The 26,386-nt window shown below is 34.4% G+C and overlaps 3 protein-coding genes across 3 annotated transcripts; 1 reads left to right on the plus strand and 2 right to left on the minus strand.

Annotated features, from left to right (window-relative positions):
- Window positions 1–11,771: 11,771 nt before the first annotated feature.
- LOC133297028 (uncharacterized) lies at window positions 11,772–12,482 on the plus strand. Its single transcript, XM_061496075.1, has one exon. The coding sequence runs from the start codon at window positions 11,772–11,774 to the stop codon at window positions 12,480–12,482; it is 711 nt and encodes a 236-aa protein (XP_061352059.1).
- Window positions 12,483–16,220: 3,738 nt separating this feature from the next.
- On the minus strand, window positions 16,221–17,247 carry LOC133297025 (uncharacterized). Its single transcript, XM_061496069.1, has one exon. It carries the CDS (start codon window positions 17,245–17,247, stop codon window positions 16,351–16,353), a length of 897 nt encoding a protein of 298 aa, XP_061352053.1. The 3' UTR covers window positions 16,221–16,350.
- A 6,639-nt stretch (window positions 17,248–23,886) lies between these two features.
- On the minus strand, window positions 23,887–25,113 carry LOC133297029 (WUSCHEL-related homeobox 2-like). Its single transcript, XM_061496076.1, has 2 exons — window positions 24,780–25,113; window positions 23,887–24,272 (listed from the first exon to the last, which is right to left on the minus strand). Exons 1-2 carry the CDS (start codon window positions 25,111–25,113, stop codon window positions 23,887–23,889), a joined length of 720 nt encoding a protein of 239 aa, XP_061352060.1.
- Window positions 25,114–26,386: the final 1,273 nt, after the last annotated feature.

Below are 26,386 nucleotides of genomic sequence, written 5' to 3' on the forward strand. Positions count from 1 at the left end.
ATGCATAGGATAAGGCTAGTTGATGAAAATGCCAGTTCTATTGAGCCTCAAAGAAGGCTCAATCCAACCATGAAAGAAGTCGTAAAAAAGGAAGTGATTAAATGGTTGGATGCTGGTGTGATATATCCCATTTGTGATAGTAGTTGGGTAAGTCCTTTGCACTGTGTCCCTAAAAAGGGAGGTATCACAGTCGTGCTTAATGAAAAAAATGAGCTTATTCCAACTAGAACCATAACCGGTTGGAGGATTTGTCAAGACTTCAGGAAATTAAATGCAGCCACTAAAAAAGACCATTTTCCCTTACCTTTCATAGATCAAATGCTTGACAAGCTTGCTGGCCAAGAATATTTTTGCTTCCTTGATGGGTATTCTGGTTATAACCAGATACCCTTAGCTCCAGAAGACCAGCATAAAACAACATTCACATGTCCATATGGCACATTTGCATTTAGGAGAATGTCTTTCGGGCTTTGTAATGCCCCTGCCACCTTTCAAAGGTGCATGACTGCCATTTTTAATGACATGATTGATGAGTATGTAGAAGTCTTCATGGATGACTTCTCTGTATTTGGAGATTCATTTGAAAATTGCTTGCTGAATTTGTCTAGAGTTTTACAGAGATGTGAGGAGACTAATTTGGTTTTGAATTGGGAAAAATGTCATTTTATGGTGCAAGAGGGTATAGTCCTAGGCCATAAGGTTTCAAAATCTGGTTTAGAGGTAGATAAGGCTAAGATTGCACTCATTGATAAGCTACCACCACCTAGAGATGTCAAGGGCATAAGAAGCTTTTTAGGCCATGCTGGGTTTTATAGAAGATTTATAAAGGATTTCTCTAAGGTGGCTAAGCCCTTAAGTAGTCTACTGGAGGCTAACAAACCCTTTAATTTTGATGAGCCTTGCTTGAAGGCCTTTGAAGAGCTAAAAACCAAACTGGTTTCAGCTCCCATAATTGTGGCACCAGATTGGTCCCTGCCTTTTGAGGTGATGACTGATGCTAGTGAGTGGGCCCTAGGTGCTGTGCTAGGGCAGAGGAAGGATAAGATTTTTCATTCCATCTATTATGCAAGCAAGGTCTTGCAAGGTGCCCAATTAAATTATACCGTGACCGAAAAAGAGCTCCTTGCAGTGATATTTGCATTTGAAAAATTCAGGAGCTATTTGTTTGGGGTTGAAGTAATAGTACACACAGACCATTCAGCAATTAAATACTTAATGGAGAAGAAAGACAGTAAGCCAAGGCTCATTAGGTGGATGTTACTCCTACAAGAATTCCAAGTAAAAATAGTAAATAGGAGTGGCACCCAAAATCAAATAGCTGATCACTTGTCTAGGCTTAGGTCCAATGAAACAGAACAAGATTCTGTACCAATCAGGGACATGTTCCCTGATGAATCTTTGTTAGCCATAAGTGCCTCAAGCACCCCTTGGTATGCTGATTTTGCCAATTACTTGGCTGCAGGAGTGCTGCCTGATGATTTGAACACACATAAGAGAAAGAAATTTCTCCATGATGTGCAATTTTATTTTTGGGATGAACCTCATTTATTTAAAAAATGTGCAGATCAGATTTTGAGAAAATGTGTTCCAGAAATGGAGCAAAACCAAATTCTGCACAGCTGCCATAGCTCCCCATATGGAGGGCATTATGGTGGAGTAAGGACTGCTGCCAAGGTATTGGAATCTGGATTTTATTGGCCAAGCATTTTTAAGGATGCATATACAATAGCTAGTAAGTGTGATAGGTGTCAGAGGACTGGCAATATCACACGTAGGAATGAGATGCCTCTAACTCCTATTCTTGAGGTTGAAGTGTTTGATGTGTGGGGGATAGATTTCATGGGTCCCTTCCCCCCTTCAAATGGTAATAAATACATTCTTGTAGCTATAGACTATGTATCCAAATGGGTGGAGGCAGTGGCCTCCCCCACTAATGAAACCAAAATAGTGTGCAAGTTCCTAAAGAGCTACATCTTTACAAGGTTTGGTACACCTAGATGCATAATTAGTGATGGAGGTAGCCACTTCATAAGTAGGCAGTTTGAGAGTCTCCTAACAAAATATGGTGTCAAACATAGGGTGGCAACACCCTATCACCCACAAACAAGTGGGCAGGTGGAGGTCACCAATCGGGAGATAAAGAAAATTTTAGAAAAAGTGGTTGGTCCTTCTAGAAAGGACTGGTCACTAAAGCTAGAAGACTCCCTGTGGGCCTATAGAACAGCCTATAGAACTCCAATAGGTTGCTCACCATATAGACTCATTTTTGGCAAGGCATGTCACTTACCATTAGAGTTAGAATACAAGGCCTACTGGGCTCTTGCAAGGCTGAACATGGATTACAAACAGTCCTCTGAGAATAGGTTGCTTCAGTTAAACAACTTAGATGAATTTAAAATGAACTCATATGAAAATGCTAAGTTGTACAAGGAAAAAATGAAGCGATGGCATGATAATCTCATTCAGGAAAGGTGTTTTGAGCCAGGCCAAAAAGTGCTATTGTTTAATTCTAGGCTTAAGCTTTTCCCTGGCAAACTGAAATCAAGATGGTCTGGTCCCTTTGAAATTGTAGAAGTTTTTCCACATGGGGCAATAGAAATTCAATGTGCCAAAGATGGCAGGAGGTTCAAGGTAAATGGCCAGAGACTAAAAATCTATCAAGGTGAACCTATAACCAGAGACAAGGCAGTTGTCCCTCTGGTAGAGCCTTCTAAATCACTCAATATTTTGTTGCAGTAGCTTTCAGTTAGTTAGTTAGAATTGTTTGTTTTGTGTTGTTTTGTTCTGTTTCGTTGTATTTTGTATAAGTCTGCATGAGTCTGAAGATTGTCACATAGTTGTTGTAATATAGAGGCTCTATAGGAGTCTTAGTATTTTTCTTTTACTGTTTTGAATCAGTGCTGTCTTCGAAAATTAAAAAACCAATGGAGAATTTGTTCTGTGAAATAAAAAGAAAAAAGTTGATTAAGAGTTAAAATGGCTCTGCTGTGCTGAGTAAACTGTTTGAGCTTGTGCAGATCACTAAGTTTGGGGTGACTGTGAGCCACCTCTGCTAAAAAATTCCAGTTCTTGTCCCAATAACTTGCACATATCCTGATATAAAACTTGTGTGTATCGAGTGCTGACTTTTAAAAAGAGGGTAACATGAATTGGGGTGAGGAAGAATTATTTTGTAATCAGAGGAGATCCAAAAAAATCGGGTGAGCCCATTCATTTTGTTACTCACTTGTGCACTTGATTTCACTCAATTCATTAGGCCCAAATAAAAAATTCAGCCATTGTATGAAATAATTTGGGCCATGCTTATCCTAGCAGCCCATTTATTTAACCCATTATACTTATGTATTTTTGAGGGACAATGACCATATTATCACTTTTTAGGCAAAATTTTACTTGATTGCCACTTCTGAAAAAAAAATTGCCAAAATGCCACGCCTGAATCCCGCTGGTCTGACAAGCGGGAATGGACTGGACACGTGTCAGCGTCTGAATGGTCAACCATTCTCGCTGGGCTGCCCAGCTAGAATGACAGAATGCTGACACGTGGCAAAAGCACAGGCATTCTCTGGATGTCTGTACTTTTGCCACGTGTCAGCATTCTGTCATTCTAGCTGGGCAGCCCAACGAGAATGGTTGACCATTCAGACGCTGACACGTGTCCAGTCCATTCCCGCTTGTCAGACCAGCGGAATTCAGGCGTGGCATTTTGGCAAAAAAATTTTCAGAAGTGGCAATCAGGTAAATTTTTATTAAAGGAGTGGCAATATGGTCAATGTCCCTATTTTTAAAGTAAGAGAAATTTGTTATACTTTTTTCTCTGTTAACATTTGTTATACTTTTAATATGTCAGTTATTTTTATTCATCACTTTAATTATATTTTTAATATTATCAGTGAGGCAGTATATACTTAAATGATATATATATATATAGAATAAATTTTTTCTTATAATGCAAAAAATTAATCTCTCACTTAACATGGGCCACAACACTATGGCTTCAATCAGCGTATGATGGCAGTTGTGAAATGTTAGATTTATGGTCCTTTCTCACTTAAATTTTCAATAATCTCCTACACTCAAGTGTGAGACAAGATATTAGCATAATCCCCCTCAAACAAAAGGTTTATCCAAATATAAATGGAATAACATAACTAAGATTGATCACCTTTTAGCTTTACAACATGGGTTTGGTGGAGGTGGATTATTGGTGGCTTCGGGTGATGCGCATGAGTTGATCAATACGGCTCATTAAAGTGGTAAGGGCGGTCTGAACCGATCTGATTGGATTGTTTAATAAGGTCGAAAATTTGTGTGGAAGTTTTTGTGAATGTTTCACGAAGTTGGTTGATACGGAAAAGAGCTTGGGTAGAGTTTTTGAAGAGTTTGTTGATTTGTGTGGTATAATTTTCTTGAATTTCTTCAAGTTTTCTGAAATATGTTCCCTCTGCCATGGAAAGGGAGAAAGGATAGAAAGTGGACTCAACAAGAGCATCAAATATTAGGTTCCTCTTCAACAAAAAAGATAAAGCTTATGGAAAGAGGAAAAATAAACGAAATGGAACAATTTTCTAATGCCCTTTTTTTTGGAAGATCAAACCCTTTAAATAGGGATTACAAGCTATTGATGGATACAAAATAAAACCAACGGCTACTGCTAGAATAAAAAAAATGCTACATATTGCTACCCAGTAACTTCTACATGCTAAGAAAATGTTCTAAAAAATAGGAAGTGAGATCGTGTGATGAGTTTGTATCAGGCTGATACAAATCCATACTCAAACTATCTTCTCTATATAATATTGGGTTTTATAAGAGTTATGTTGTAGGAAAAGTGATTATGTAATGTTATAGAAATTTATTTTGCGTGCCTTAATTTTTATTTTTATTTTGTTTTAAAAAATGTAGACCCCACAAAATATTGTGTGTGTAAGAAAGTTTTTCGTGTTATGATAAAGGGCAAACTAAAACCCCATAATATTTAGTCTAACCAAATTATTGACTCTAATACCACTTGTTAGCATAGACATGGAGAACCAACAATAGGGGAGGTCACCAACAATGAATTAAATAAGGAACCTAACAAACAATAAATAAATTCAAAACCTCATCTCAATCCAAAACCGTAACACACTAAATTTATGGATCATTCTACATATTTTTTACTTAATCCATCGTTGGTGGCCCTTCCAATTTGGGCTTCTCCTATATATGCTAACAAGTGATATAAGTGTCAATGATTTGAATTGACACTACTAATTACTCGGAAGTAAGGTCAAGCAAAATGAGGCATGGGCCAGGTATTCTTAATGATCGTATCGCCAAGGCCCAACAGTTTTATCGTTACCCAAAGTCTCTAACAAGTTCCGTGCTCAATCCACCTGGTCGGGCAATTTGTTTCCCATAAGCTATAACAAAGTTATGCATAATGCTATTTAAATAACAATTTATAAAGAGGCAAGTGGTTGATGTTTTTAAATTGTATGTGGATCTTAGATATAAAATTTGAATCTACTGGGGTGCACTATATTGTAAAGAATTTTATATTGATATTTATTAACATTTGACACTATATGTATATGCATGTGATAGGTTATTTTGCCTACCTTTGCATACCACTTTCAATACTGTTAAATTACAATCTTATTCAATGGTGAAATTTACTATATAAAATAACTCTTTTACTCCTTTTTCTCCTCCCCTTTCTCTCTCTTCAATGGGCGCTTTAACATAAAAAAAAAAAGATGCAAACTTTTTTCTCAATTCATCCAACCCAGACATTGTTATGAGCATTTACAAAAAAAATTGAAAAGGGGTGTCAAGAAGAAACAAACGCAGATGCCCTATGTTATGGAATCAGGTAGGACTGTTGTTGGGCGTAACATAGAGAGCACAGAGATCCTTTCTCTGAAAAACAATATAAGAAGAAGGAGATAAGTTGATTCGATTTTAAATTTCAATAGCAAAGTAGAAATGTTATGGTAATCGTGGATTAATTCAAAGGAAGAGATGATTTGTGATTTTTATGTTTTTGTATTTTTGTGGTTGCTGTTGTGTTCAATTATATCATATTCAAGGAATTTTAAAAATTATACTCATCCAGCAGAACTATCATGCCATTAATCATTGCACAGATTTAGATTCAAATATAAATTCAAGTTGTAAATTACGCAAATCGATAGAGAGAAAGAGGAGGAGGGAGAAAGAGTGTGGGAGACATTAAGGAGAAAGAAAGAGGAAAAATATTTATTTTATTCCACAAATCTCTACCATTGTATGACATTGTAATCTAACGGTGTTGAGAGATGTAGGCAAAATAAGAATAGGCAGAATAACATATCTCCTATATTATTATTTGTTATTATCTCATTTTTCAATAATTACTATAAAAGTAATAAATATAAGAGTTCGTTTTTTCTGCAATTACGGCAGATAAGTTATCTGCAGTAAGCCTAATACGACATCGTTTTGGGACGAAAATCATGGTATTTTTGTAATTTTAATTTATTTCAGGGTTATTATAGTCTTTATGATTATAATTATTTAATTTTTCAATCCCAAAACAACGTCGTTTTGAAAGTAATGCAGATAACTTATCTGCAGTAACTGCCAAAATTTTATTCTGTAAATATAATATGTCAAAATATTATAAATTCCAGTGTAACTCAAAAAAATTTACCATGATTTTACAAAATTTAAAAATAAATGTAATGATACAGAAATAGTTGTAAATTTTTATATAGGAAGTCTTGTTTACATGTAAGAAGTTTTACTACACAGTATGCTTGTAATTCTAATCCAAAATATCTGTTACTTTTTTATTTTTTATTATGATAAGAATTAATTAACAGTAAAAAGTGGTTAAAATAAATAATGATTTTGTTTTTGAAACATTTTATGGAATTTATAAAGAGTAACAACTCCAGCTTGCTGATTAGGTTTGAAAATTGGTTAGAGTACACAGATAGGGACAATATATTTATTTGGGGTGAGACTATACCCAGTATCATAGGAATCTTTTTTAAATCATTAAGTATCATTCCTTTTAAAATAAATTATAGGAATATTTTTAAAAAAATTCATTCATTAATTAATTATAAGAATACATATTTAATTAAGGGATAGGATATTGTGACACCCAAGTTATGTTACACTCATGTGACACCCAGTCAATCTCACCGTTAGATCGCTTATGTTGATCCAACGGTTATATTTATTTCCATCTTTGTATGGTCATGATTTCCCAAATTTAAAGTGAAAGCATTATATATGGGAAATCATAACCATACAAGGGTAGAAATAAATATAAAATAGTTAATAATTTCCGTTAATGACTAATTATCAATATTAGTATTGATTGATAATTATTAATATAATAGTTAATAATTTTATTATGTGTTAATAAATATTTTAAATTATTTAATATTTAAAGTGAGTGAGGAAATGAATATGAATATTTTATAGAAAAGATAATGAGAATATTTCTTTTCTTAGATAAAAAAGAGGAATGACATATCGGATTGTTTCATGTGACGCAATTGGATTGGTCATTTTTTTATGTTAAAAAATAAAATAAAATAAAATAAAATAAAATAAAAGGAGATAATGGAAGGATGGTGGCGCCACTAGCCACCCCCTATAGAAAATAGTTTTCTAAATTAGTGTTTTAGGTCTAATGACTCCGGATGGATCAAACAACCTCTTTTTGAATATAACACTTCTTCTTTCAATTATTTGAATAAACCTAAGAAAAGGGTTGCACTTAATTGGTTGGACAAAAGTTTAGGGGAGAATTAATTGCAGGTTTATTATTTCAATGGAAGTAGCAAAACAGGCCTCGATCAATTATCAGTCTTATTATACAAGAGAACAATACGTATTTTACGACAATATTTCATTAAGAATATAACACATGATACTATATATACATATAAGATTATTCTTAAATTAGGTTGGAGCTGTAATAAAATTTTATAAAAGATATTCATCTAAGTGTATGTTAAATTTTGTCATGTCATGCATACCTCGCATCCCAATCACACTGCCCCTATTTGCAACCATACACTACGTGAAGCCGATGATCACGAATAATAATAAAATATAAACTAATTATCCCAAAGCGAATGGAGAAGGTTCTAAGCAAAAAAGAAATATCAGTTTAATAATCTGTTCGTCTACATCATACATCAAACATCTGAAATCCGCGTCTACAAGATTGCAACTTGTAAAGGAATGAAATAAGAAACGGAAAATGACAATAAACATAAATAAATAGCCCCAATTCTTTTTAAAATTTGTATAATATATTTGTTAGTGAGTTTTTTTATGATTCATTGAAGCCAAATGACCAAATTGGATTGTAGAGAATTAATAGTGTGGACCCAATAACTTGACTCATACCCGGGACCACGTCACTGGGTGTGACTGATTTCACATGGAACCGTGCTGAATTTCCAATTTTCCAGCTATTACAGAATGGGACCATTGTTATTCCCGAATTAAAAGCCACCATATTTCTTTCTGTTAAATCACTCAAACTCTGAACGCTATGCTAGCACTCTCTTAGCAAAGAGCAGCTTTTCTTTTTTTATCTTGTAGGTTGTAAGCCACTCGTTTGGCAAATTTGCATTTTAAACTTCAAAGGAGAAGCTGGTACTTGAGGGAACTTTCGGCCGAACGTGATAACAACAAAGATATCACTTCTTTGTTTGGGTAAAAGTTCATTGACGCTATAACCCATTCAGGACACCCACCGTTTTTAAATTCGTCCCTTCATGAGGCGCTTATTAAAGATCTACAATCTATTGGATGCTGCTCACCATTTGCTCTCCAACATAGTCTAATTTGATTTTTTATTTTTTTTTCTAATTCCAAGAACTATCCCCACTCAATCACCCTCGTCAAACTGATTTTTTATTTTTATTTTCTAATTTCAAGAACTAGGGGTGTGCATGGAGCGGTTAATAATCAGTTTTAACAAAAATTGAACCGAATATATTTTAAACGGTTTGATTTTCAAACCGAACCAGATTTTTTTTTTTAAATCGGTTTTGAATTTTCCAAATCGGTTTCAAAACCGGTTTATGGTTCATAACCGATTTTGATTTAAAATTGGTTATGAACTATAAACCGGTTATCAAGTTCAAAATCGATTTTATAACAAATTCAAAATCGGTTTTTGATTAATTGTGCTATTTTATAAGTAGTCGTTTGTTTCTCCGGGTTATATGTAGTTGACCAACTATTTCTTGTAAGAATTTTTATTGTTTTGGAACTCCGAACGAAATGATTCTTATAAAAATTGATTCACGTTGTTTTGAGAGTGATTGCTAGAAGAACAGTTGAATTATTTTAAATTATAAAAAAAAAAGTTGTTCTTCGTTCTCTCAAGATTTATATTACTAAGAGTTTTATTTGAACTGATGGAGAAAGGTATGAGAGCTATGTATGGCACTGCAAAGAGTGGCGTGGGTGTGGCTTCATATCAGTGGAGAAAGGCAGCTGAAGCAGCTGCATCTATGATTTCTGCAGGAAACAATGGAAAATTTGTAGTGAGAAACAGTTCACTTGACAACAGCTTTAATTCTATCATTGGCAAGATTATGAATTCACCTTATTTAGAAGACACAAATGATGACTCACCAAAAAAGAAAAATACAAACATGTTGAAGAAAATTAGAGTTTTATAGAAAAAGAGCCATTGATAAGCACATGTGGCCCAAGTATTCTATCATTACATAAACATGTTAGCCAAAACGGATTTACTTATTTGTTCTTTAAGTGTAGAGCAGTTTGGTTGTGGATAACCAATTATTTTTATGGTTTTGTAAATAACCAGTTTATAAAATAAAATACAGTTTCATATGAAATCGATTTTTAAAAATAATGGATTTTTAAAATATGAAATAGTTTGGTTATGAATTGAATTGATTCTTTTGGATATTTTGAATACCCCTGCCAAGAACTATCCCACTAAATCACCATTTGCAACTCAATTATTGAGTTACACTCCGCTATGAAGTGTGCCACCCTTTAGGATTAGTCAAAAAAATGAAATTTAAAAAAGTGATAGAAGAAAACTCTGCAACTTTTTGAAGCAAAATATTCAAAAAAGTTGTAGGAAAAATATTATTTTATTTTTTGGATTACGAGAGTAGGAAAAGAGTGTAATTCTTCAAGCTGAGGAAGAAGATGATCCGTTTTGGCCAACTTACACCTTCTCTAAGTCCCAGCACAAAGCTGATTGTGAACAATGGAAAAAGGCCATCATTATAAAACTCTTAGGAAGGAAAATCAGTGCGAAGTTTCTCATGTTGAAACTTGAAAAGTTATGGAACTTGGTGAGCTCCTACGAGCTAATAGGGTTTGATAATGGTCATCTTCTAATTCGCTTCAAGGAAGAAAAGGACTATCTCCACGTACTCCAAAATGGCCCTTGGGTAGTCACGCAACACTACCTAATAGTCCAACGTTGGAGACCCTTGTTTGATCCTTACGATGAAGAGGTGAGGAAACTTGCTATTTGGCTAAGAATTCCTGGACTCCCCATAGAGCTATACTCTAGCCAACATCTATGGAAAATTGGGAACCTCTTTGGAAGGACTCTGAAGATCGACAGAAGCTCTCAGGAAAAATAAGATAGGAGAAGGTGAGATTACGGACAAAGCGCGTTTTGCGCGTGTTTGCGTGGAAGCCGATATGAGAAGGAGCTTTTTATCAAAGTTCAAGATAGGCAATAGAGTCTTCCATGTTGGCTATGAAGGATTGCACTTGATTTGCTTCGGTTGTGGCATGTATAGCCACCGCAAGGAACAATGCATGCATTCTGCCACAAGTTCACAACCTTTTCACGAGAAACCTTTGAAGGAGAAACCTAGAACTGAGGCTAACCTGAATCCCAGTCCACCCCAAACCATCAATAATGAGAAGGAGGATTCCAACGCCTTTGGTAAATGGATGGTGATTAAGAAAATAGCAAAATCCAGACGATTGAAAGCTGTCCCTGAAGACCTAACTGATGGCAAAGCCCACCCAGCTCCGGCGACGCTATTGAGGAAAGGACCCAACCATCGAGGCAAGGACTCTCAATCGAGGAAGCAAGATGGAGGGACCAGAGAACCCCAGGTATCAATATTAGCCAAATTGGTGCAACCTGTTGAAAGCAGCAGCCTGTGATACCTGTTCCTCAACTGAAGTCGGCTGCTTTTCCTCCCATTACCACTTCCTTTGAGAATAAAGCAGAGGGCACTTTAGCAAGTCAGATCATTCAGACACCCTCTACTAGCAACACCGTAAAAAGTAAATCCACCTTGGGAGGTGTAGGACCTAAAGTCAAACACAAGCTACCTAGGAAGATGCAAAAGCCATATGCCTCTCCACAAGTAGCAGGGAGCATACACAACAACCAAGCAGACAGGAAACCTTTTGTGGGGGAATTTGGATTGCCTCTAACCTTAATCTCTGCTGCGGAGAAAAAGACATCACCTGCTCCAACCGAAAATGCTACCATGGCTGAGAAGGAAAATGAAATTCTTAATTTAATGAAGTCAATGACCTATGAGCAGGATAGCCAAATTTTGGACAAAACCCTAAAGGGGTGAGGGTCAACCTCTCAAATTAATTAATGGTTTGTGGATTGTCCAAAATCCTTTTTGCTCTGTGTCTTTGTTTATTGTTTTTTTATGAATTTTTGCATATAGAACAGTAGAGGGGTTAATAAAAAAGGCTTTGTTGCACTAATCCATGATCTTAAGCACAGGTTCAAGATTAAGGTAATGGTACTTTTGGAAACGAAAATCAGTGAAGTCAAAGTTGAGACTAGAATTAAGCAACTAGGGTTCAGTAACCACTTTCGTCAAGATGCAGTGGGATTTTCTGGGGGCATATGGCTCCTGCGGGATGAGGTTGGCACTTCTATCCAGGTTCTTCATTCCCAGCACCAACTGGTGCATGTCAAAGCGAAGCACAAGGCCTCCACTGTGGAGGAGACAGTTACGTTCGTTTATGCGAACCCACATAGGCTGGAAACACAAGTCTTGTGGGATGATCTTTGCAGCATCGCTTCTACTATCTCTTCTGACGCATGGATGGTCCTTGGTGACTTCAATGACATGCACCTGCCGAATGAGAAGTATGGAGGAGGAGAGTTCTGTTGGAATAGTGTGAATGCTTTCAAACAGTGTTTGGAGTCCTGCTACATCAATGATTTGGGATTCAAGGGTCCTAAATTCACCTGGAAGAGGAATAATCTGCAAGAAAGACTCGATAGAGTCTCTGTGAATGAGAGGTGGAATGTCACCTGGCCGGATAGGGAAGTTGTCCATCTTCCTTACTACTCCTCAGACCATCGTCCCATCCTTCTTGGGAACCCAAGCATTATTAACCAGGATGAGAGTAAATCGTTTAAGTTTTTGGCCTCTTGGCTAACTGATGATAGCTTCGAAGGTATTGTTGTCAGTGCTGGAACCAATCCACCAGTTGGATAGAGGCCAGAGACTATTTTCAACAAGAGGTGGTGGCTTGGCATAATCACACCTTTAAAGCCAAACAGCGGCAGCAAAACTCTCTATGGAATGATCTAGAGAGAATCCTGATTCAAGAGGAGATTGAGTGGTTTCAGAGATCACGGTGCGAGTGGATCAAATTTGGAGACAAAAATACAAAATATTATCATGCTAACACGATAGCTAAGAGAAGAAGGACCAGAATTACAACTATTAAAAATGATGAGAATTGGCTCTCGGATCCCCAGATCACCATAGACTATGCTGTGAATTACTTATCTTTGTTGTATTCCTCCGAGGATAGTATCCTTGACGACTTCCCCATCAGGGGAGATTTTTACCAGCCCAACATGGACGAGCGTCGTATCCTGAGTCTTATACCCACCCAAGAGGAAATCAGAAACACTATCTTCTCTATGGGGAAGTTCAAGGCGCCAGGTCCGGACGGGCTTCTGGCGGTTTTCTATCAATCCCAATGGCGCCACATCAATCAGTCAATATGTTCTCTCATTACAGATACGTTCTCTGAACCAGATAGAGTGGAGAAGATTAATCAAACCCTTGTTGTTTTGATTCCTAAAGTTGAGAACTCGGATAGTCTAAACTAAATGCGGCCCATCAGTTTGTGCAACGTGTCCTATAAAATCATCATGAAGCTGATTGTAAACCGCTTGAAGCAACACATGCACAAGTGGCTATCCCCCAACCTGTGCAGTTTTGTTGCTGGAAGGAACGGGAATGACAATGTCATTGTAGCCCAGGAAGTCATTCATTCGATGAAGACGAAGAAAGGCAAGAAAGAATGGATGGCCCTGAAGCTCGATCTAGCCAAAGCCTACGAAAAATTGGAATGGTCCTTTATCGATGACACTCTGATTGAAATTGGGCTTCCTGATAACCTCATTCGCCATATTGATAGATGTATTAACTCTTCGTCCATGAATTTGTTCTGGAACGGTCAGAGGACTAAGGAGTTCAGACAGAGTGATATGGAGAGACTCGAATGATGGCAGGTTCTCTGTAAAATCTGCCTACCTCAATAATTCTTCCTTCTATCAACCGTTCTTTAAGTCCTGGAACCTTGCGTGGAAATGGCTTGGGCCCCAGAAGATTCAAACGTTCCTATGGCTCCTCCTCCAAGACAAACTTTTTACTAATGACCAGAGGGCTCGCAGGAGGATGTGTGAATCGCCTTCATGTCCGAGATGTGGTCAGCCCTTGGAAGACATAATCCACGTTCTAAGGGACTGCGTTTGGGCTAGGAAAGTTTGGAAGAAGATTGTCCCCTTCAACCTGGTTTTTTTAGTCTCCCCCTCGATGTTTGGTTGGAGAAGCATGTTTTCAAGAATATCAACGTATTCACGACGGATGACAGCAAACTTTGGTTTGGAGTCACTTGCTGGAGTATCTAGAAAGACCGCAATAGTTTCATCTTCAATGGGATAGCCCCTAACCCTCTAAAAACCTTTTTCCTCACCAATGCTTTAGTAGACATCATTCTCCTGCCAGATAGATTGCTAACTAAAGCGCATATTACTCTTTTAATCAGAACGAAAACTTTCATTACTTGGAAGTTCCCCCAGCCTGGTTGGATAAAAGTGAACACAGATGGCAGCTGCTCTTGTAGGGGTGAGAGGACCTCATGCGGTGGAGTTCTTTACGACTCTGGAGGAAACTGGATAGTGGGGTTTAGGAAAAGAACCGGCCACGGGAACGCCCTTCTTGTTGAGTTGAAGGGTATCATGTTAGGCCTTGAAGTTGCTTGGGAATATGGATTCATGAAGGTCTAGCTTGAAAGTGATTCTATGGTTGCTATAGACCTCATCAGAAACGGATGCTCCAGGAATCAAACTTTTTCACCCCTAGCTAATAGAATCCAAGGCATGCTAAGGAAGGATTGGATGACCCATGTTTCTCACACCTTCAGAGAAGGAAACGCTCTAGCTGATTGGATGGCTTCTACATCTACAGAACACGCTTGGGACGTGGAAATTCTTGTTATGCCTCCTATGGAGTGTACAAACCTGTTGTTAAGTGACCAAAGGGGGGTATCAACCCCCAGAATGGTTCCTATGTAGTTGTTTTATGTTTTCCTGAAATCCAAAAAAAGAGAGTGTAATTCTTCAACAAAACCTTTGTACAAGTGATTCCAAACTCATTATGCGTATCCCAATTTGCTAATTGCATTAGCACGAAGTGTTGACTTTTCAGTCTTCTATTGAGAGGTAGGCAAATTCAATTATCACTACAAGTTCACAACTCTACATCTAAAATCTACCTTACAAAATCTCTTATGTTTACATGTTAACCTTTTGGTCAAGAGAATTGTATCTCACAAGGGGTGTAGTATCTTTATCTAGGGATATGTTTAGTTAGGAAGTTTTTCACGTGCTGTGTAACAATGGTAAAGGTGACTAGTGACTATGGTGGTTCTTTAAATGAAAAGTGTAATAGTTCATAGAAATAATAAAACAGTGTCATCCTCTCACTGAGTGAGAAGGGGTATTTATAGGTGGGGTTTGATTTTCTTTGCGAAGAGAAAGTAAAGAAGGATGGAACAAGTTACATCATCGTAGCCTGATCTTACTTGGACAAGACGCATTGTATTCATTGTTAATGTACAATGACTACTTGTGCATGAAAAATGGGGATGGCGTCCTTGGGGAGGTGTTAACCGCCTCTTTTGGAGATGTCTTTGGTAAATCCTTAAGTTTGGGCTCATCATATTGGGCTCGTCATATTGGGCCTGGACTATAGAATTTAGGCGGCCACTATTGCGAATTAGGGCATGTTTGGTGCATAGTATAGGATAAGGCCTGATAGTATAAGACCTGATAGTATAAGGCCTGATTGTATAAGACCTGATTGAATTTTAATACTATCCAGCGTTTGGCACGGTATTGTATATAATAATATATTGTATAAGATAATATCATCTAATATTTGGTAATGCATTTTAATACTATCCTTTAATAAATAATTTATATAATTCTTCAAAAAATGTCATATGATATTAATTTTTATAAAATTTTATTGATCAGTGTGTCCAAAATATAAATTAATAGTTATAAAAATAAAAATATTCAATATTTTAAAAATAAATATATTGAAAAATAAATTTTTATTTTAATAGATTAATATTAAAATAATATATTATTTTTTTAGAATTACATTGGTCAACGATGTTAATACATCAATCTCTCATCAGGCCTTATTCCTCACCCTTAGGCCGGATTAAGTTATACATCGTTTTGATGTATTAAGGGATTATGCTGTATAAGCTTATACTATACGATGGTCACACCAAACAACTGAAAATGTCATAACGTATCGTATAAGCTTATACTATCATGCCTTATACGTCACACCAAACAAACCTTAGTAGCTAATTGTGATGTGAATTAAGCATATGGAAAATAAAAGATACAGCTAAGCGCATATGACCAGCCTGCGTATACTAGGATGGCAAAGCGAATTATAGTACGGGAAATGACTCTGGAAATTTCCAAAAGAAAACAATAAGTCATTAGGGCCTTTAAATTAAACATAATTGGTAGCAAACAAGCATCATTTACATGAATGATTAACAGGGAAAAGATTGGACAAAAACACAATGCCCCACTATGTCGTTTGCCCGATAACAAGCACCTTAACCATTTGAAAAGCATGAAATTTGCAGCATGACCACAGCAATCATTCCAAAGCCCATTAATAGAGGTCAAAAAATTAAATAAAAAAAGAACTCTTTTAAAAATTAAAAATTTGCAGAGGAGCCAATTGGAAAAATCAATTTAACATAAATATGAATAATAAACTAATAATAATAAAAGAGTTCTAGTTGCAAGAAAATCTAATGCACCATGGATGCGTTTTCAAGTGGTTTGAATGTTGTAGGAGAAGAAGTTAATGGGAGAACCTGAGATGAACTTGAAGGAATCTGTGGTAGATATTGTTGAAGTTGTTTGCGCTCTGTGTCTTCATTCTGAATGATCCTAAGAAAGGACCCATCACTATGATTCTCAAGTGCTTTTCTCCTAGCCTCTTCAATCAACTTCCAATGAAATCTCTCCTCTGCATCCCTCAGGAACTTCAATTTCGGAGGTGGTGAAGATCTAAACCTGTTCAACTCTGATTCTTCTGATAATTCAAAGAGAGGATTAAATCCTTGATGCTGATAAGAATCAAGAGAGTCCAAAGGACCCTTGGAGGGCGAGGAGGAAGTCACAGGGGTATAGAAAGGGGTATCAATTGCTGACATAACATCACTCAAGCTACTTGCTTTTGAACCCTTTCTGATGCTATCACCCTTAGATTTTCCATCTTCAGACTCCAAATCTTCTTTGTTTTCCTCAATGATTGTGAAGAGAAACCTTGGTGGACCAGCGAGGTTGTGCAGCCTCATCAACTCTAACTCCACACTTTCTTCACCAAAGGACTTCGGCTGAGAAATATTGTCAGCACTCAACTCCAGTTCTGCATCATCACTTGTTGTTTCTGTCTCATGAATTGTGGTTTCTGGGTCTTTGGTCACACTCCTTGGAATGTTGGTACAATGCATGGAACAATGTGTCCAGCACCGCCAATAAAATAGCCCCTTTGCATTCTTAGCAGGACCCTTTTCAATAACTAAACTTGCTTTTGCTTTTCTCTTGTTCCACCATAAGAAATAGTAAAGCGGTGCAACCAGAACCAACAGAAGACACCCAAAGACAAGGCTCAGAGCAGTACTTGACATACCCAGAGACATTGCTGCGACTTTGTTAGGGTAATTTCACATCTTCCTATCAAGCTATACTACTAAATAATACAAAAGATAAACCAAATACCAATCTTTTCGGTGTTGATTGAAAGCAATCCAAAATTTCGCAGTTATTAAGGAAATAAAACTGATGTCGGACAAACAATATCTATATTAAAGCTAAAATCGAAACCACGATATGATGAATTATGGGCCTTCGGGTAGAGGCTTGTTCTTCCATTTATGAAATTCAAATTCTAAAAATATTATTCTTAGTTTAGATTCTAAACAGAGACCTAGATAATGGAGATTCTTCTTGAAAGAGGAAAGTTTTACCATGTTCATGACTCATGACATGTAATACAAATCAGGGCACATCATGGCTCAGATTTGAGACGTCAAGTTTATTTTTGTAAATCTTTTTTATAAAAATTAAAATTAATTTGATTTCAATTCCTTCATTATTTCAGTATATTTGTTATTGATTGATTTGTAATAAAAAAAATTTTCAATTTTTCTTTTTTGTTGATTGATTTGTAATAAGCTATTTTAGGAATGTTTATTTTTGGTGGGAAAAATATTGATATATTGTATTTTAAATAAACAATTATGAATTTATGACTGTTTTAGAAATAATTATATATTTATTGCACAACATTATGCTCAATTTAGGCGTTACCAATCACGCTTAATTTAAGCGTCACTCATCAAGTGTCGACACGTGTCACATTTTTTTCAAAAAAAAATTAATAATTTAATCGTAAAACTTCTGAAGGCCATAAGTTTTGAATCGGGTATCCGAATCAGGTAATTTTTTTTATTCCACATAATTTTTCGAGATCTACGCAATAACATCTTATTTGTCATATTTTATCTCTCACAAACACAATTTGAATTTGCAACAATGAGACTTTATCTTAGAAGTCGTAGTCTGAAATTAATGATGACAATTTATACCGATATGAAAATAAGAACTCTTACCTTCATTATTATTCTATTTATATTTAATGATTCATACAAATTATATTACTTATCAATTTTACTGATCTTTTTACTATTTTTATTATGTTCTCTTATTTATTTTTTAATAATTTAACACACTATTAGGTTTTCGCAGTTATTAAGGAAATAAAACTGGTGTCGGACAAACAATATCTATATTAAAGCTAAAATCGAAACCACGATATGATGAACTATGGGCCTTCGGGTAGAGGCTTGTTCTTCCATTTATGAAATTCAAATTCTAAAAGTATTACTCTTAGTTTAGATCCTAAACAGAGACCTAGTTAATGGAGATTCTTCTTGAAAGAGGAAAGTTTTACCATGTTCATGACTCATGACATGTAATACAAATCAGGGCACATCATGGCTCAGATTTGAAACGACAAGTTTATTTTTGTAAATCCTTTTTATAAAAATTAAAATTAATTTGATTTCAATTCCTTCATTGTTTCGGTATATTTGTTATTGATTGATTTGTAATAAATTATTTTTTTCCAATTTTTCTTATTTTTTGTAATAAGTCATTATTTTTAGATTTCTTTTTTCTTTTTTCCCTTTTAGGAGTGTTTTTTTGTAGGAAGATTCTCATCATCTAATATCAAGAACAAGATTCAAAGGAATCAAGGTGATTCTTTCTTTTTTCAAAAAAAAAAAATGAACATTATAATTATTTGCTACCCAATCTAAAAGTGTTTTAAATTTTTTTAGAAATGAACTTTAAATAAAAATTCATAAAAAAATAAAGAGATTCAAGTTAAAAAAATGAAAAAAAAAAAAAACAATGCCCCACTGAGAAATCACTCAGACTTTTTAGGAACATGTGATGTGAGGATATGGCACAATTTCAGAATTTAAGTGCAAATCATTTTCAAAAAGATGAGAAAGATACAAATCATCAGTCAGGTTAAGATTCGAGATATATTTTAAATTTGATTGACAATTAATTTTTCATTTATAAATTTTTTAATTATAATGATTGATTTAATTTTATTTATTTTTTTAATTTAAATGTCTTTAATGTTAATGAATTTATAATTAATTATTTTTATATTTAGGAAAATTATCCAATTTTCTTTTAAAAATATTTTCTTTTCATGTTATATCCGTGCAAGTTTTGTGCAAAAAGAATATTTCATTTGAGAGTGGATCATCTCATATTACACCATAAGAAATAGTAAAGTTGTGCAACTAGAACCAACACAAAACACCCAAAGACAAGTCTCAGAGCAGTACTTAACCTACCCAAAGACATTGCTAGGGTAACTTCACATCATCCTATCAAGCTATACTATTAAATAATACAAAAGAAAAATGAAGTCCCAAACTTTTCGGTAGTGATTGAAAGCAATCCAAATTTCCGCATTTATTAAGGAAAAAAACTGATGTAGGACAAACAATATCTAAAGCTAAAATCGAAAACACGAGATTATGGATCATGCGCCTTCCGGTAGAGGCGTGTCCTTTCATTTTATGAAATTCAAATCCTAAAGATATTACTCTAGTTTAGCTCCTAAACAGAGACCTAGTTATTGGACATTCTTCTTTAAATTAAGAGGAAAGTCTTACAAGTTCATGACTCATGACATGTAATACAATTCAGGGCACATCGGGGCTCAGATTTGATACGTCAAGTTTCTGTTTGTAAATATTTTCTTTAAAAATCAAAATTAATTTGATTTCAGTTCCTTCATTATTTCAGTATATTTGTTATTGATTGATTTGTAATATTTTTTATTATTTTTCTTTTTTGTTGATTGATTTGTATTAAGCAAGAATGTTTATTTTTCGTGAATTTTGTAATTAAGAAGGATTCACATCATCTAAATCAAAAATAAGATTTAAGGTGGTTCTTTTTTTTAAAAAAAAAAATCAACATTAATTACTTGCTACCCAATCTCAAAATGTTATTTAAGAAAATTTGGAAATAAAATTTAAATAAAAATTTAAAAAAAATAAAGAGGTTCAAGTTAAAAAAAGTCATAAAAAAAAATGTCACAGAGAGAAATCACTCAGACCTTTTCGGAACATTGTAGTTTTTTTTTTTTTTTGAAAAATGAACATTGTAACTTTTGAGCATACGAGCATATAGCACAACTTCAGTATTTAAGGGTAAATCATTCTCAAAAGGACCAGAATGATACAAATCATCACACATCAGGTTGAGATTTGGGATATATTTTAAGTTTGATTGGCTGTTAATTTTTCATTTATAAATATTTTTTTATTATTATGTTTAATTTAGTTTTATTTATTTCCTTAACAGCAGAAGCCTTTAATTATTTTAGAAGCCTTTATTTCATCTTCCAAAAGGTTTTCCATGTACCTTTTTTTTTAAAGTAAAAAATTAACAAGAGTAATTTTCTGATCGAGAATTATTGTTCTTTAATTTTTGAAAAAAAATATATATACAAAAAATAAATAAATAGTAAAGAGCTTTCAGTCTTAAAAGGAAAAAAAATAAAAGTTATAAAAAGAAAAATTTAAACAATGTCATATCGGCAAACCATGCACCGGTCGATCGTATTGCATAACTTAAGGACTGTATGAGAAATCATTTTGAATAGGGCTGAAATTATGCAAATCAGGGGCTAAAATTTGGAACAAATTTTGTTTGAATTTTTTTTCCAAAAATCTTTCTATTAATTAGTATGGTTAATTTAATTTTAATTATTTCCTTATTTTAGGTATTGATTTGCAATCAACTATCATTATTTTTAGAAAAAATTTCTTTCTTCCTTTTTCAAATGTTTTTTGTGGATTGGATTGTAATTACTTATCAACTTTTTTTTTTCCCTTTTCGGAGAATTTAATTTAGATTGATTTGCAATGAGTTCTCGAAAAGATGTGCATAATTAAGAAGATTTTTTTTTTTTTGAGAGAGATTGATTATTAATAAAATTTGGAGAGAACAGTTCTTCTTAATTTAATTAATTTGTATTGACTAATTAGTAATTACGTAATGTGGTTTTTTAATGTTTATGGAATGTGGGGTAGATCACAAAGCATGGATACATTATTTAATTGTGATTAATACATTAATTACAATTAATTGTCATTTTCCTTCGTTTTCTGTTTTTTTATTGTGATTGGAACATTAATTCTGATCGGGCAACGAGATTGTGCCACATAGCACACCAAGTTCGCTATCCCTGGTAGTGAACTTCGTCCAATCATCTTTTCCTGCAAAAGTGTGCCACGTGTCATGAAATCATTGGCTACCAAGTTTGCTACCAGTCGTAGCGAACTTGGACACGTAACAGTCAATTTTTTCTTCGAAAATGTGCCACATGTAACGAAATCATTGGCTACCAAGTTCGTTGGGCACTGTAGCTAGGGGTGTAAATGAGTCAGGCTGACCCAGCCCAGCCTACAGCTGGCTTGGCCCGGCCTTTCAAAAAAGTATAGTAGGCTTAGGCTTTTAAGAAAGCTTTTTTAACAAATAGGCCGTAGGCCAATTTTGTCAAGCCTGGCCCAAAGCCTTGTAGGCTAGCCTATTTAATTTATTAATAATAAAATAATACTTTTTTTTTTTTTTTTGATAACATTAAGGGCGAAGCCCCAAATAATACTTATTTTATGTGGCATGGCAAAGTACCAATACCAACCCTAATTTTTAGATGAATGACATTCTCTTGTAAACTTTATTTCAGCACCCAATAATTGTATTGTTCTTATTTTCCCCATTTTTTTGACTCTATTCCTCTATGATATACATTCTAAAGCTGGGGTATTATGTTGACTCTTTCTTGTTTGTTATTTTTTTCTTATGAGAAGTACTAGTGCATTCATGAATGAAACTTTCTTTGCTCTATACAATTATTTTCTTTGCTTAGTATCTATAGTGGTAGGCCTACAAGGCCTGTAGGCCATGTCGGGCTTTTTTATTTGTAAAAATAGGCCGGGCTTGGCCTACAAATAAAGTATTTGATAGGCCTTTACGTAGGCTTGGGCTAGGAAGGCCAAAACCCAGCTCAGCCCAGCCCATTTACACCCCTAATTGTAGTTAACTTGCGCGTGTGGCATATTGAAAAATAACACTGTTCGCGTGATATTTGGGTGAAAAACTTAATGAATAGTGGCATTTTGATCATTGTTTCCACCTTGGCCATACAATCACCGGTTCCTCTTCTTTTCTTTTTTCTTTTTGGTTAAAACATTTTGGATCGGCAATTAGGCTTCGCGGACACAAGCAAAGTTTAAAGTAACTTAACCAAATCAAAAGCGCAACACAATCTTCATTTATATGCAAGTTCACTTGATAATTATTAACTATTCGAAGTAGCAAATAAAATATTGTTTCCCTTTCATTTTCTTATCTCTTGAATGTATAAAATTACCTACTAGTAGAAGTGTAAATAAGTTAGATTGTCTAATGAAGGTCTACGCCTCGGCCTATATTAGGCCAGATTTATCCTATTACATATAATCAGATAAAACAGGTTCAGGTATAAAAAAAGCCTATTTAAAAAGCATATCATATAATTTCTTTTACATGTCTAGCCTATAGACCAGCCTATATTATATTATTCATTTTAAATCAAATAAATAAATTATTATTTCAATGATTTTGAATAATAAAGTAATATTATTTTAATTATTGAATGCGTAATAAGCTTAAACAGACTAAAAGATATATGCCAAAGTTTTTTTTAAAAAAAAAATATAGGCAAGACTAAACTTATAATTTGGACCTATACAAGACTAATAGACTAGGCTAGACCCAAAATATTTTACATAAGCCTAGCCTTTTTAAATCAAAGTCTAATTCGACCCAATCTATTTATCGATCTAAGATAGGCCTAACCCGTCCCAATCTATTTACATCCCTAGCTACCTACCTGTTCAAGATGGTCCGGAGGCCCGTCTAGAACAACACTAAAACATCAATTAAAATGAGATTTTAATTCTCTATTTTTAATAAATTTTAGTAGTTATAGAAAATGATAGATTCGGTAGGAAGACATTGGGAAAATCAACACCCTAACTACACTTTGCATTCTTCATTTCATACCGTTCTTGATTCTTGATCTTAATATTTAGTTTGGTAGTTTAGTTTGCATTTTTTATATTTGAATCATATTCCAAATAACTCGATCTAACTTTGATCGTGTAGAAAAATTATTGCTTGATAGATTAATCCTCGTGGAAAACTCTACTCATTTACTTTATTACTCGTACGACCGAAAACAACACTAAACATCAATTAAAATTAGGTTTTAAATTATATGTTTTTAATAAATGTTTACATTATCTTAAATTATAATTAGTTAAACAAAATCTAATTGAAATTGTTTTAGTAGTTATCATTGTATGTAAAAGATATTACATACTTCAATATACAAACAAAACTAAATACATCAACAAAAACAATGAACTGCCCAACGAAAGCTTCCAATTAATTTGGTTATAATTCTTAACATCGAATACGCTTACTATCACATCACATGAATGAAAATATCTCTTAAATTTTTTGTCAAACGTGTCAATTATTTTCTTTTGGTGAACACATATCATTATATAATGATTAAAAACAACACCAAATCTAGCTACGATAAACTCAATATCAGAGATAAAACCCACCTCGGAGGTAAACAATGTGCTACTCAAAATTGCAGGGAAGTTGTTTTGGCTAATAATATCTAATCACTAATCACTCTCTCGAGACCCTTGAACAGAGGTAAAAAAATCAACGAACAATTGGTTTCCGGGACGACCATCTTCATCTATATCAGTGGAACTATCAGCAGCAATTGAAGCAACATAAGGCACTTTGTCTGTTGTTTTACTTTCCAAAATGCCGGTTGGGTGAAGAGGAAAGAGAGTCAACGTTTCTTGGTTACTGTTGCTGAAGTTGTAATCAGGGATTCTCTGTTGCAATTGTTCGTATATCTGCGGGCCATAACAGATTTTTGGCATCCCCATGGGCACAACTTTCTCAGTCCTTGGATCATTACCTCCGGCTACAAGCACATTTGGTTGTTGAGGATAAAAGCTCATTTCACTCTGTTGTAAGCAATATGGGGCATAGACGACTGAAAAACAAAAAATAAAATTAATTAAAGACGCTTAATATTTTCACCAATAAAAAAGACGCTTAATATAATTGTGAAAGGTAAAGAAACTAGAGAGACACTTTAGGTAAATTTTGGGCTCACTGAAAACACATGTACATAACTCTACCTAGTACATTTGCATGAAGAGGCGGAATAGTTAATATAAGGGAAAAGTTCACTAATATGTACATCGTAGTTTAGTCCAGAATTATCTATGTTTTTGTGATTTTTTTTTATTATTTATGTCTTTGTAATTTACAAAAGAGTATGTTTTTATCATATATGTCACGTGATTTTTTACCTTTTACAAACTATAAGAGTATATGTGATAAACAAAAAATCACAGAAATTCTGAAGCAAACCACAATGACATTGATGAACTTTTATGTGAATCCATTTTAGTCAAATACATAATAAAATGGTAATAGTATATATACATATGTAAGACAAATAAATATGAATGAAATAACATTATAGGGAACCAACCATTTTGGCAAATTGGCGAAGAGAAAATGGGCTGTGAATGTGAGTTATGAATAAAGCGATTGAAATATGCAATGCTTTCTTGCTTCTGCTTTTGTCTTTGCCTCGCTTTATGATTCTGAAACCAGTAGAAGACATTCTTTCCTTCGATGTGACCATACACACTGAGCCTAGTGGTAATCTGTTGTATTTGCTCTGCTGTGGGTGTCCTTATGCCCTGCTTATATATATTCTCTAATATGCTTATTTGCTCCTTTGTAGGACTCCATCGTGAACATGAGTGAGTACCACTTGACCCTCCCATTCCCATCGCTACCTCTGCATTGTGACTCTCCATTTTTACTACCCCTTCTGCATGCGCGCGGCACTCATTTTATAGAGTCAAAACAAAATGGTTGAGAGAGAAGATTAACATGCTACATGCGTATTGTTTTTGGTGCAGAACATCTCTGAAAACATGGCATTTAGCGGCTTAGAGAGATCAGGTGTAAGTTCCTTCATCCTCATTCCAAGGCATGCATTTTATTTTATTTTTTACGAGAAAAACAATAATTGTACATATATAAATGGCTCTGTTTTCTTTTGGATTTGATGCATATATAGTGATTAAGATTAACGTTGATTTCTCTCTCTTTTCTAAGCCATAATTGTCTTACATCTCGGGAATGAAAGAGAGAGGGAGGAATGGCATACAAGTCATTGGGGAGGGGAAAAAAAAGCTGGTAGGTGTGAGGGCTTTGCTTTGGGAATTGAAGTGAGAGAAGATAGGTGCAGAAGAGGGACGAAGTTGAAAGGTCTAGATAGAACTTGGAATTGGAAAGAGTTGTTGGGTGGTAGTGGTTGGATCATATTCTTAGATACAAGGAAGGGATTGATTTGATAATTAAAAAAGTTAGAGGATGAAATCATACTTCTAACTAATTATTTTTATATAATACTAATAGTCCATTAATCATTAATTCATCTTCACTCAAGATAATTCTCACAATTGGTTTGATAACTAGTGATGACGATGTTATTAAAGACACCCACATACATATAAACACGGTTTCCAATTCAAGCTAATGTGATGTTATTTCACATACAATTTGACTTGTATATATTTTTAAGCAACATCATACATATAATCACTCTTAAACTTTAACAATTCCGTAAACATAAGTCAGCCTAATGGTGAAGTGAGTGTGATTGTATTAGATGGTCTGTGTTTTAGTCCTTTTTTATGTATAAAATTAAATAAATTCCGTAAACATAAATAATTACGAGAATTATTTTGATTGACCAAAAATATATGAAAAACAAAATGTTGGATTGGCCTAGTTTAATTGGAGTATAAACATAAAAGAACATGAAAAGAAAATCATGTTAAAACAGGGTTGAAGTCTATTCCCAGGTATTTGTATCAGGTAAAAGAATTTTATCAAAATCTATGGCATGCTTTTGAATACTGTTTCTAAAATAGTTTTTTAATTTTAAGAAAAAAAATAAAAAAAATTCATTTGACAAGGCTTATTTTGTAAAAATAGAATTAAAAATTATAACTTTTTTTTATTTTTAACATCAAATTTAGAAAACATGTTTGAGTTATTTTTAATTTGTGTTTTGAATTT

Source organism: Gastrolobium bilobum, unplaced genomic scaffold (assembly GCF_033153095.1).
Source record: "Gastrolobium bilobum isolate Gb01-03AN ecotype WA unplaced genomic scaffold, APGP_CSIRO_Gbil_v1 utg16102, whole genome shotgun sequence".
NCBI classification, from domain to species: Eukaryota; Viridiplantae; Streptophyta; class Magnoliopsida; order Fabales; family Fabaceae; genus Gastrolobium; species Gastrolobium bilobum.